At 40.0% G+C, this 14,129-nt stretch overlaps 1 protein-coding gene across 3 annotated transcripts in view; it reads right to left on the reverse strand.

The window, feature by feature from the left end:
- LOC134542928 (neutral ceramidase) overlaps positions 1-14,129 on the reverse strand; it is a 179,120-nt gene that overhangs the window by 45,000 nt on the left and 119,991 nt on the right. For all 3 annotated transcript variants that reach the window (XM_063387525.1, XM_063387526.1, XM_063387524.1), the window contains exon 7: positions 12,403-12,609. In XM_063387525.1, coding sequence (XP_063243595.1) covers positions 12,403-12,609 — 207 coding nt within the window. The remainder of the gene's footprint in view (positions 1-12,402; positions 12,610-14,129) is intronic.

A 14,129-nucleotide genomic window follows, 5' to 3' on the forward strand; every position in this document is an offset into this window, starting at 1 on the left:
AAAAAAATTGTTTGCATTTTGTATGCTGCAACAATTGTTAATCGGATACCTATGAATATTCATACTGTAAAAGAAAATATATATTTTCTAGCTTAATAAAATATTTGCTTTGATAAGCAATATTTAAAATAAATTTCTAAGTTAGCAAAGTATTTTTTTACAGTATGACTAGTCAAATTTACCCGGTTAAAAATTGCTTGCGATTAAATTCTTCCAAATATTTGTTCCCCCTTAAAAGCATGTTTGATTTTATTTTTAATTGTTTACAATAGTAGGAATATTTATGATAGCGTAGCAAAAAAAAAAATGTCACGGGATCTAATAATATTTTACAGGATGAGGATTTAATAAACTTGTCAAAAATTCTTATATCTCGGGAAACAACACCCTTTTAAAATTATAGTTATTTTTCTATTCAGACAAGTAATGTACTGGCCTACCAACTGTTTTATTAGCAAATCTATTCGTAGTAGTATGTAAATGGGCATACTGGCACTGGGTTCTGGGTGTGGATTGTGATTGTCTGTCCGCCATCTTGGATTTGTGACGTCACGGCGGCAAAAATTCCTTAAAATTCCTCAAAAATGACTCAAAATGACTCAAAATTTCCCGTTTTAAGAAAAAAATTCCCGTTTTCGAGGGAAAAATTCCCGTTTCGAGGGAAAATTTCCCGTTTTAGTCCTTAAAAATCCCAGCGGCTAGAAATGTCCTGATAGAGGCTTAAGCATCCTTAACTCAAGCCTCAGTTAAGCCTCTATCAGGATGTGACCTTGACCTTTGACCTTGACCCCGACGGCCATCTTGGATCCACCATCTTGGATGACATCATTTCGTTTTCTCGAACATTCCGGCATTGTGTTATCCGCCATTTTGAATTATGACGTCACCGTTGCAATTTCCGTTACGGCCGCCATCTTTAAATTTATTATCCGATTTTAATGAAAAAAATTTAAAATTTATAAAAAAATTTAAATAAAATTTTTTTAATAAATTATTAATAAAAATCATACATTTACGACACGGAGCTCGGAGTCCTCGGTTCGAACCCGACGAGTGCAAAAAAAAAAAAATGACGACCGATCCTTCCCCCGCGGTGGCTGCAGGCATACTGACTCCCTCCACTTTTTTTTTAAAAGCATATATATATATATCGTCAGGTAGTATGACGTCATGTCCGCCATCTTGTCCTCGTCTGCTGGAAGCCATCATAAGTGTATCGTCGGCGAGAGTGCGCTGACGCCATGTTAGTTTAATTCTTATCCGCTAGAGTGCAGTAATAATTTATTATTGCTGTGACACCCGACATATTGTCATTTGGCCGACATCTTGAAAATCCATAATTATTTAGCTAGAAATTCGGGAAAAATTCCAAAATTCATTAAATAAATTTGTAATCTATATACTGATCGATTAGGTCGACTAAGGTCCTTGGTACGATCTAGGACGATGCAAAAAAAAATTAAATATAACATCAATTTAACATAATAGTAACAGGTTCGAGGAATTAAACACCACAAGTTCTTTTACAAACATAATATTTATTACATAATTTCTATTCTACTACAGGATCATTTGCGAAAGCCAGCAATCTTATAATCATTTAGTTCCGCAGCGGTGTGAAATGACTAATTCTTAGCTCCAATCGGTTTATACTAGACAGAGTCCAGCCAGAACCTTTACAGACATAGTCCACCTCTTCTTGACAGAGTTTCTGGATACCGTTTTTAACAGTTTGCTTCACATCGTTAGAACTGTAAATTACTGCAGCCGATGTCTTGAATGCACACTTCTTCACTTTGTCATCGAACGGATATGGCTTTCCATATATACAGTCCAACCACAAGTTATATTTCAAAGGTCCGTTTGTTGCTACATCATCAGTAAGCTGATTGATTATGTACCCTCTGATATCATCAAGAAAATTACAAATGTCTTTCGACTCACCTAACGTATTTAAATAATAGTAGTCCTTCAATGTTCCACGAAATGCAGACTGCGCCAAGTAGAAGCCATTATCGTTCACTTGTAATGCGCCGAACACAGTCTTAGGTTTATTTTCCTGTTCAGACGTCATACCAATCGGTTGCTGCACATCGGTTTTCTTGCTTGTACGCTCACGAGCCTTCAACCTAAACCGAGGAGTCGAAATTTCTGCAGGTAGTTCAGCAGTAGGCACACGGACTTCACCTTTACAGTTTTTCGCATGCCGTCGCAAATTATCAATTCGAGTAAACCATTCATGACACTCATCACATCGAAACTTCATGCGAGATGGATTCTTCGTGCATTTGCTCCGCTCATGTCTTCGTGCATCATGAGCAAATGCGAACGACGTATCACAGTAGCTGCAAGGATACCGTGGTGATGAAGACGAACCTTTCAGACCCGATCCAGATACTGACGTTGCCGCAGTTGCACCATCTCCAGGCATACTCTTATGAACATCAATACATCGTTGTTGCGCTTAAACCTTTACTTTCTACCGAACAGAAGGACCTTTGCATGCCTTCATGTGCGTTTTCATATTATCTTTTCTGGCAAACTGCTTATGACATTTCTCACAATCAAACATTTTACGATATAGGTTCTTGGCACATTCTCTATTCTCATGTCGTCGAGCATTGCTGTTGTTTGAGAAAATCTTGTCGCAGTAACAGCACCGATGTTCGTTAGTTGTTGTCGATTCGGCATCCATTGAAGTCTCCATTGATGACGAACCAGCGTTCGTCGAGTTTCCCTGTGCAGCCAGCACTAGCAGCATTAAAGTCTCTTCTTCTGGCGGTACCACGTCTGTTGAAGTCTCCTCCAGTGTTGACATCGACGTTGCCAACGGAATCTGCTCCACCATCGTCGACGCTGACGTCATGGTTCCCGCAGTCGATGATACAACCTCCATCGAGTTCGTCGTTAAAGTCGGTAAAGATGCCATCGAGTTCGCAAGAACAGGTAATTACGTGATTAATGCACCAGATGAAACAAACTAGGTGATCCTTACACCGACGACGTCAGTAACAAACTGAGCGTCCTGTTGTCTAGGACTCGCTTATATACATGCACCGTATGGAATAATACGCTAGTCAAATCAAGAACCATTTACAATAATACTAGAGTCAAAACAACATTAAAAATAGAAGAACCATCAACGAAAAGACAGCACATTTGGAAGCACCGGCAACGAAAAGGCAGCACATTTAGAAGCACCGACAAAGAAAAGGCAGCACCGCCAACAAAAAGGAAGCACATTTGGAAGCACCGACAAAGAAAAGGCAGCACATTTGGAAGCACCGACAACGAAAAGGCAGCACATTTGGAAGCACCGACAACGAAACGGCAGCACATTTGGAAGCACCGACAACGAAAAGGCAGCACATTTGGAAGCACCGACAACGAAAAGGCAGCACATTTTGGACGCACCGACAACGAAAAGGCAGCACATTTGGAAGCACCGACAACGAAAAGGCAGCACATTTGGAAGCACCGACTACGAAAAGGCAGCACATTTGGAAGCACCGACAACGAAAAGGCAGCACATTTGGAAGCACCGACAACGAAAAGGCAGCATATTTGGCAGCACCGACTACAAAAAGGCAGCACATTTGGAAGCACCGACAACGAAACGGCAGCACATTTGGAAGCACCGACAACGAAAAGGCAGCACATTTGGAAGCACCGACAACGAAAAGGCAGCACATTTGGAAGCACCGACAACGAAAAGGCAGCACATTTGGAAGCACCGACACGAAAAGGCAGCACATTTGGAAGCACCGACAACGAAAAGGCAGCACATTTGGCAGCACCGACTACGAAAAGGCAGCACATTTGGAAGCACCGACAACGAAAAGGCAGCACATTTGGAAGCACCGACAACGAAAAGGTAGCACATTCGGAAGCACCGACAACGAAAAGGCAGCACATTTGGAAGCACCGACAACGAAAAGGCAGCACATTTGGCAGCACCGACTACGAAAAGGCAGCACATTTGGCAGCACCGACAACGAAAAGGCAGCACATTTGGAAGCACCGACAACGAAAAGGCAGCACAATTGGAAGCACCGACAACGAAAAGGCAGCACATTTGGAAGCACCGACAACGAAAAGGCAGCACATTTGGAAGCACCATCATCGAAAAGGCAGCACATTTGGAAGCTCCATCAACAAAAAAAGGCTAAAAGGAAGCACAAGTTACGAGATCTAAGTCTTAGTTAGAAATCAGAATACAAAAATAAAAACATTAAATTCTTATAATTTAAATTATTTATTTTATTGCTTTACATTATACAAATGCAAGTAAAAAAAGCCATTATTGTATGTAGCCAGCATTCCTCAGTTCCTTGAGTATGAAGGATATTTCTTTGATGCACGAATAGTTTCCTGCACAAAGCGAACCATGTAGAAGTCTTAGCCGGTTAACCAATATGTTTGGATCTTTCCATGAAGTGTAATCATTCTCTTCTACCACCATCTTCCTTGCACCTTTATAATAAATATTATGATCTCTGGTGTCTCCCGTTTTACCACCAACCTCAGGGTAACTTTCATGTTTGAAATGGTGATCATCACAAGCTTGATCAGATTTATTTAATATATCACGTCGTTTCCATCGTTTCGGTCTCAGGACACCGCCACATTCTTCGATCTTGGCAGCTTTAGGTGCTTCATCATAGTCTATGTCTTTGTCAACAGCCTCAGAGTCACTGTAACAATCACCGTAGAAGGAATCGTCTTCACCCAATTTACCGTAATAATTCGATGTTGATGATGTTGAAGTGTCTTCATCGTCTTCATGCTTCCTTTTTAGGAGTCCATCATTTTTACAAATTAGGAAAGATCTACTTGAATTCGGCTGGAATATATTCTCACTTTTCACGTTAAGGATTCTTCCATTGTCTTCATTCTTCCGTAAATCATCAACCTTCTTCAATTTAAGTTCTTTGTCGAGATCGGAAGAGCCAAGAAAATTATTGTCGTAATGCAGATCACTCTTCCTTAGGCTAGTAGATTCATCGTTGTCCTCCAGCTTGTACGCAGGCTTGGCGCTACAAGTTCTGCCATGTCTTTTTAGGCTCTCTCTCCGCGTAAACGACTTGCTACATCGAACACAACTTATCATATTGCGCAGTGGATTTTTAACACAGTCATTCTTCTCGTGTTGTCTTTTATTCTTTCTCAAGATAAACTCTTTACTGCAAAACTTACACCTATGTTCTTTCGATACAGCGTCAGATCCCAAATCGTAATTCATATTAGTTACTGAGACTAATGACAGATACCAATTGAGTGTTTTAAATTAGATTCAATACTTAAATAGAAATTTTTTCATATTTCATCAGCGAGAATTAATATATCTCATGCAAAAGTACTTTATGCATATAGTTCTGCTTTTCAACAACAGATGTCGCCACATGTTGCTTGCAGGTAAATAATATTTAGTTCTTTTATGCGGGATGCGGGATGCTCACTAACGATCGCAAAAGAAGGATGGCTTCGCTAGACTCCAAGGAAAAGTAAGTTCGTCTTGCATGTTGGTGCTCCACAGATGTCTCATGGCGTAATATTAATTTGACTGAGTAATGATATTTGTTAATTCCACCTGATAAAAATATTGCAAGTTTTGATTTAGTAGCAGAAATTATCGAATTAAATGTAACTCCAAATAAAATGACATGTCTCATTAGACCAAAAAAAATCCATGCAGAGAGCGGTTTCTCAGAATAGTCAGAAACACTTGAAGAAACCACAGGAATGATTGCAATAACACGGGAAAAACCATCAAAATATTGTCAAGAATAATCAGGAGCACACTGAGAAAACCACCATAATATTAACAATAATAATCGGAAGCACACGGAGAAAACCATCATAATATTGACCAGATTAATCGGAAGCACACAGAGAAAACCACCACATGTTTTCTTTGATATCATAAAATTACAAGAAAAAATATTTAAAAATAAAAATAAATTAATAAAAAAATAAAAAAATAAAAAAAAAATGAATAAACAGTATCTGCTAGCTTGTAAACTTATCATTGTTGAGCAAAGATAGATTTCTTGTACAAGCCAGAAATTTATGCATTTTTTTTTTATTTTTTTATTTTTTTATTAATTTATTTTTATTTTTAAATATTTTTTCTTGTAATTTTATGATATCAAAGAAAACATGTGGTGGTTTTCTCTGTGTGCTTCCGATTAATCTGGTCAATATTATGATGGTTTTCTCCGTGTGCTTCCGATTATTATTGTTAATATTATGGTGGTTTTCTCAGTGTGCTCCTGATTATTCTTGACAATATTTTGATGGTTTTTCCCGTGTTATTGCAATCATTCCTGTGGTTTCTTCAAGTGTTTCTGACTATTCTGAGAAACCGCTCTCTGCATGGATTTTTTTTGGTCTAATGAGACATGTCATTTTATTTGGAGTTACATTTAATTCGATAATTTCTGCTACTAAATCAAAACTTGCAATATTTTTATCAGGTGGAATTAACAAATATCATTACTCAGTCAAATTAATATTACGCCATGAGACATCTGTGGAGCACCAACATGCAAGACGAACTTACTTTTCCTTGGAGTCTAGCGAAGCCATCCTTCTTTTGCGATCGTTAGTGAGCATCCCGCATCCCGCATAAAAGAACAAAATATTATTTACCTGCAAGCAACATGTGGCGACATCTGTTGTTGAAAAGCAGAACTATATGCATAAAGTACTTTTGCATGAGATATATTAATTCTCGCTGATAAAATATGAAAAAATTTCTATTTAAGTATTGAATCTAATTTAAAACACTCAATTGGTATCTGTCATTAGTCTCAGTAACTAATATGAATTACGATTTGGGATCTGACGCTGTATCGAAAGAACATAGGTGTAAGTTTTGCAGTAAAGAGTTTATCTTGAGAAAGAATAAAAGACAACACGCGAAGAATGACTGTGTTAAAAATCCACTGCGCAATATGATAAGTTGTGTTCGATGTAGCAAGTCGTTTACGCGGAGAGAGAGCCTAAAAAGACATGGCAGAACTTGTAGCGCCAAGCCTGCGTACAAGCTGGAGGACAACGATGAATCTACTAGCCTAAGGAAGAGTGATCTGCATTACGACAATAATTTTCTTGGCTCTTCCGATCTCGACAAAGAACTTAAATTGAAGAAGGTTGATGATTTACGGAAGAATGAAGACAATGGAAGAATCCTTAACGTGAAAAGTGAGAATATATTCCAGCCGAATTCAAGTAGATCTTTCCTACTTTGTAAAAATGATGGACTCCTAAAAAGGAAGCATGAAGACGATGAAGACACTTCAACATCATCAACATCGAATTATTACGGTAAATTGGGTGAAGACGATTCCTTCTACGGTGATTGTTACAGTGACTCTGAGGCTGTTGACAAAGACATAGACTATGATGAAGCACCTAAAGCTGCCAAGATCGAAGAATGTGGCGGTGTCCTGAGACCGAAACGATGGAAACGACGTGATATATTAAATAAATCTGATCAAGCTTGTGATGATCACCATTTCAAACATGAAAGTTACCCTGAGGTTGGTGGTAAAACGGGAGACACCAGAGATCATAATATTTATTATAAAGGTGCAAGGAAATGGTGGTAGAAGAGAATGATTACACTTCATGGAAAGATCCAAACATATTGGTTAACCGGCTAAGACTTCTACATGGTTCGCTTTGTGCAGGAAACTATTCGTGCATCAAAGAAATATCCTTCATACTCAAGGAACTGAGGAATGCTGGCTACATACAATAATGGCTTTTTTTACTTGCATTTGTATAATGTAAAGCAATAAAATAAATAATTTAAATTATAAGAATTTAATGTTTTTATTTTTGTATTCTGATTTCTAACTAAGACTTAGATCTCGTAACTTGTGCTTCCTTTTAGCCTTTTTTTGTTGATGGAGCTTCCAAATGTGCTGCCTTTTCGATGATGGTGCTTCCAAATGTGCTGCCTTTTCGTTGTCGGTGCTTCCAAATGTGCTGCCTTTTCGTTGTCGGTGCTTCCAAATGTGCTGCCTTTTCGTTGTCGGTGCTTCCAAATGTGCTGCCTTTTCGTTGTCGGTGCTGCCAAATGTGCTGCCTTTTCGTAGTCGGTGCTGCCAAATGTGCTGCCTTTTCGTTGTCGGTGCTTCCAAATGTGCTGCCTTTTCGTTGTCGGTGCTTCCAAATGTGCTGCCTTTTCGTTGTCGGTGCTTCCAAATGTGCTGCCTTTTCGTTGTCGGTGCTTCCAAATGTGCTGCCTTTTCGTAGTCGGTGCTGCCAAATGTGCTGCCTTTTCGTTGTCGGTGCTTCCAAATGTACTGCCTTTTCGTGTCGGTGCTTCCAAATGTGCTGCCTTTTCGTTGTCGGTGCTTCCAAATGTGCTGCCTTTTCGTTGTCGGTGCTTCCAAATGTGCTGCCTTTTCGTTGTCGGTGCTTCCAAATGTGGTGCCGTTTCGTTGTCGGTGCTTCCAAATGTGCTGCCTTTTCGTAGTCGGTGCTGCCAAATGTGCTGCCTTTTCGTTGTCGGTGCTTCCAAATGTGCTGCCTTTTCTTTGTCGGTGCTTCCAAATGTGCTGCCTTTTCGTAGTCGGTGCTTCCAAATGTGCTGCCTTTTCGTTGTCGGTGCTTCCAAATGTGCTGCCTTTTCGTTGTCGGTGCGTTTAAAATGTGCTGCCTTTTCGTTGTCGCTGCTTCCAAATGTGCTGCCTTATCGTTGTCGGTGCTTCCAAATGTGCTGCCTTTTCGTTGTCGGTGCTTCCAAATGTGCTGCCTTTTCGTTGTCGGTGCTTCCAAATGTGCTGCCGTTTCGTTGTCGGTGCTTCAAATGTGCTGCCTTTTCGTTGTCGGTGCTTCCAAATGTGCTGCCTTTTCTTTGTCGGTGCTTCCAAATGTGCTTCCTTTTCGTTGGCGGTGCTGCCTTTTCTTTGTCGGTGCTTCCAAATGTGCTGCCTTTTCGTTGCCGGTGCTTCCAAATGTGCTGTCTTTTCGTTGATGGTTCTTCTATTTTTAATGTTGTTTTGACTCTAGTATTATTGTAAATGGTTCTTGATTTGACTAGCGTATTATTCCATACGGTGCATGTATATAAGCGAGTCCTAGACAACAGGACGCTCAGTTTGTTACTGACGTCGTCGGTGTAAGGATCACCTAGTTTGTTTCATCTGGTGCATTAATCACGTAATTATCTGTTCTTGCGAACTCGATGGCATCTTTACCGACTTTAACGACGAACTCGATGGAGGTTGTATCATCGACTGCGGGAACCATGACGTCAGCGTCGACGATGGTGGAGCAGATTCCGTTGGCAACGTCGATGTCAACACTGGAGGAGACTTCAACAGACGTGGTACCGCCAGAAGAAGAGACTTTAATGCTGCTAGTGCTGGCTGCACAGGGAAACTCGACGAACGCTGGTTCGTCATCAATGGAGACTTCAATGGATGCCGAATCGACAACAACTAACGAACATCGGTGCTGTTACTGCGACAAGATTTTCTCAAACAACAGCAATGCTCGACGACATGAGAATAGAGAATGTGCCAAGAACCTATATCGTAAAATGTTTGATTGTGAGAAATGTCATAAGCAGTTTGCCAGAAAAGATAATATGAAAACGCACATGAAGGCATGCAAAGGTCCTTCTGTTCGGTAGAAAGTAAAGGTTTAAGCGCAACAACGATGTATTGATGTTCATAAGAGTATGCCTGGAGATGGTGCAACTGCGGCAACGTCAGTATCTGGATCGGGTCTGAAAGGTTCGTCTTCATCACCACGGTATCCTTGCAGCTACTGTGATACGTCGTTCGCATTTGCTAATGATGCACGAAGACATGAGCGGAGCAAATGCACGAAGAATCCATCTCGCATGAAGTTTCGATGTGATGAGTGTCATGAATGGTTTACTCGAATTGATAATTTGCGACGGCATGCGAAAAACTGTAAAGGTGAAGTCCGTGTGCCTACTGCTGAACTACCTGCAGAAATTTCGACTCCTCGGTTTAGGTTGAAGGCTCGTGAGCGTACAAGCAAGAAAACCGATGTGCAGCAACCGATTGGTATGACGTCTGAACAGGAAAATAAACCTAAGACTGTGTTCGGCGCATTACAAGTGAACGATAATGGCTTCTACTTGGCGCAGTCTGCATTTCCTGGAACATTGAAGGACTACTATTATTTAAATACGTTAGGTGAGTCGAAAGACATTTGTAATTTTCTTGATGATATCAGAGGGTACATAATCAATCAGCTTACTGATGATGTAGCAACAAACGGACCTTTGAAATATAACTTGTGGTTGGACTGTATATATGGAAAGCCATATCCGTTCGATGACAAAGTGAAGAAGTGTGCATTCAAGACATCGGCTGCAGTAATTTACAGTTCTAACGATGTGAAGCAAACTGTTAAAAACGGTATCCAGAAACTCTGTCAAGAAGAGGTGGACTATGTCTGTAAAGGTTCTGGCTGGACTCTGTCTAGTATAAACCGATTGGAGCTAAGAATTAGTCATTTCACACCGCTGCGGAACTAAATGATTATAAGATTGCTGGCTTTCGCAAATGATCCTGTAGTAGAATAGAAATTATGTAATAAATATTATGTTTGTAAAAGAACTTGTGGTGTTTAATTCCTCGAACCTGTTACTATTATGTTAAATTGATGTTATATTTAATTTTTTTTGCATCGTCCTAGATCGTACCAAGGACCTTAGTCGACCTAATCGATCAGTATATAGATTACAAATTTATTTAATGAATTTTGGAATTTTTCCCGAATTTCTAGCTAAATAATTATGGATTTTCAAGATGGCGGCCAAATGACAATATGTCGGGTGTCACAGCAATAATAAATTATTACTGCACTCTAGCGGATAAGAATTAAACTAACATGGCGTCAGCGCACTCTCGCCGACGATACACTGATGATGGCTTCCAGCAGACGAGGACAAGATGGCGGACATGACGTCATACTACCTGACGATATATATGCTTTTAAAACAAAAGTGGAGGGAGTCAGTATGCCTGCAGCCACCGCGGGGGAAGGATCGGTCGTCATTTTTATTTTTTTTTGCACTCGTCGGGTTCGAACCGAGGACTCCGAGCTCCGTGTCGTAAATGTATGATTTTTATTAATAATTTATTAAAAAAATTTTATTTAAATTTTTTTATAAATTTTAAATTTTTTTCATTAAAATCGGATAATAAATTTAAAGATGGCGGCCGTAACGGAAATTGCAACGGTGACGTCATAATTCAAAATGGCGGATAACACAATGCCGGAATGTTCGAGAAAACGAAATGATGTCATCCAAGATGGTGGATCCAAGATGGCCGTCGGGGTCAAGGTCAAAGGTCAAGGTCACATCCTGATAGAGGCTTAACTGAGGCTTGAGTTAAGGATGCTTAAGCCTCTATCAGGACATTTCTAGCCGCTGGGATTTTTAAGGACTAAAACGGGAAATTTTCCCTCGAAACGGGAATTTTTCCCTCGAAAACGGGAATTTTTTTCTTAAAACGGGAAATTTTGAGTCATTTTGAGTCATTTTTGAGGAATTTTAAGGAATTTTTGCCGCCGTGACGTCACAAATCCAAGATGGCGGACAGACAATCACAATCCACACCCAGAACCCAGTGCCAGTATGCCCATTTACATACTACTATTCGTCTCGGTATCAAGTAGTTTGGTGCAAGGTGGGTATTTAAATTTAGAGAGAAAGAAAAGGGCTATGGTTATAAAACTAGAAAAAAAATTGGTTGTCTGTAAAGTCGGTTTACGGACGATAATTTAACGTGACAACGTCATAACAAAACATTGATGAAATGATTGCATACTTTTATGAATAAAATTGAATCATTTTTATTGAATTATCACTATTTTGTATTTGTATGGATACAAAAAAAAAGGAGTGAAATGAAATCTACCATTTAATTGATAAATTTACTTTTATTTGCACTCATTAATTCAAATATGTTTATAACTTTAACGAACAGATTATTTTAACTATAACTTTTATGCATGTTTGCTATTTAACTTCTCTTCCAATCTGCGTTATTCTGTCAAGGATGGGACGACGATAGGAAAAGTAGGAAACGAATGGGAGTGTTTCAAGTTTTTTTGTGCCTCGGAAAAAAAAAGTCAAATGGACGGTTGTTCCGATCGAGTGGAAGAGAAATAGATGCGGCGCAAGCGTACAGTGAGCGTAACGGGACAATGTGCGTTACGGGACACCTTTTTTCGTGCGTGCAGCCGGCGTTCGTGTCGATTTATCAGACGTTGTCACGTCAAAAAAAAAAATTTGGTTTCGGCGAATGAGAACCGTGATTGATTGGCAGGTGAACTGTGTTCCCGGGCTGGACGTGGAGTGACGGCTCCGGGAAGGGGTGGGAGGGGGGGGGGGGAACTGACCGCCGCCTTGTCGACGAGCGCCAAGGCCAGCAGGCGCGCGCTGGAGAACATGTCATCGCCCAGGCCGCTGGAGAAGCAGCGCTCCCCGCGCCCCGTGCAGCCGACGGCCTCGTCGCAGGGTTGGCCGCTGAGCTCGCACCTGGGCCCCACCACGTTTGGCGACACGTCCCCCAGGTTGCTCGAAGCGAAGGCGCCCACGAACCCGCCCTGCCAGCCGCCCCGGAAACAAAACAACAATCAAACCTCCCAGCTGACCAGATCGTCAGGGCCTCTGCACACACGTGCTGACTTGTGAGGCGTCTCAACTGGGTAAATTCTTGATTTCGATCACATATTTGAACGAGGATCTCCAATTGTCCCAAAGACCTCTAGATTAACAGCGAACCAATAAGCAGAATCCTCCCAACAGGTGCTATTGCTTGAATTTTTGCGTGTTACGAAATAAATGTGAGTATCGCAGCAGACCAGCAGACCAATACTTGTATCTCTGACACTCCGCGCAGAGCAATGTAAGTTGCGTTGTTTGAGCAAGGGAGTACTGTGGTATCCATTTTAGATATACTTGAGAATATACATAGAAATGTAGCATGCAATTTGTGTGTTCCACAAAAACTTATCAAATTATGAGCAGTGCAGCATCGGACGTGTTATAGTTGGAATTATTATGATTTCCAGCTTTTAAACTAGGTACCTATAGTGTTTAATCTGCGAAACATGTTTAACTGAAATATAAAGAAACTACTTTCCATAAGGAAAAAATATAAAAGTGACAAGTTTAAACAAATTGTGTTCTCGATATCATAACGGACTATATTTATAAGTTTTATGTTGGAAATTGAGTTTCTTCAGAGAATAGGAAGTTTATTCGAAACTTCAGTTTTTTTACATTTAATTTTAAAATTATAAAATGTAAGAGAGTTTTATATTGTAACAAACCTAAACTTCCCCAGGAAAACGTGTCAGCAAATAAAGCAACAAAAAAAATCTGTTATTGTGAATATTTTTACATTAACCATATTTTCACTTTATGCACACTTTGAAAATTGCGTAATTTTTAGCACACGCTTGGTAATACTCTTCATGAAAATTCGTGCAAGATTAACTTTTAAGCTTGTAATACCATCAGACGAAAGTGGCTTTTCCCCCGCAGGATGGCATGCACAGCGTGAGAGGAACCAGACCTGGAGGGTAATTTCACAGTGTCACCAACCTAATCATTAAAAATGTACGAACCATGCTGTGCATCCAGTGTGTCGGATTAAGCGAAAACATTAATTAAGTAAAAAAAACTCAGCCAGCGTTATAAATTTTTTTAAAATAAATCTTCTTTACAACCGGAAGGGTAGGTCCAAATCAGAGCGTAATTAAAAAAAAAAAAGTGCAACATTTAGGAGTGGAGCGTTCAATGGTTGATTCGAATAAGTTACCTGGTTGACTCTCAAATAGTTAAATGTCTCGTGATTACTTTTTTTTTTTTGTTTCACACCCAGGCAACTCGTGGAACCAACTCATCTTCCAAACGGGATGTCAATACGATTTTGGAACTCGATAATTACTTAAATATTTATTATAATTGGAATGAAATGTTATCACCGATTGCACCTTGTCTGGCAGGCTCCACGCTGTTGAAATTGGTGTACCATTTTCCTGCCACTTCCCTCCAAGCTTCATTCCTTTTGATTTTTTTTTTTTCGCTGTATTCCTCACACCTCACTTCCCATATCGCG

This window comes from Bacillus rossius (genome assembly GCF_032445375.1).
Source record: "Bacillus rossius redtenbacheri isolate Brsri chromosome 9 unlocalized genomic scaffold, Brsri_v3 Brsri_v3_scf9_2, whole genome shotgun sequence".
Classification (NCBI taxonomy): Eukaryota; Metazoa; Arthropoda; class Insecta; order Phasmatodea; family Bacillidae; genus Bacillus; species Bacillus rossius.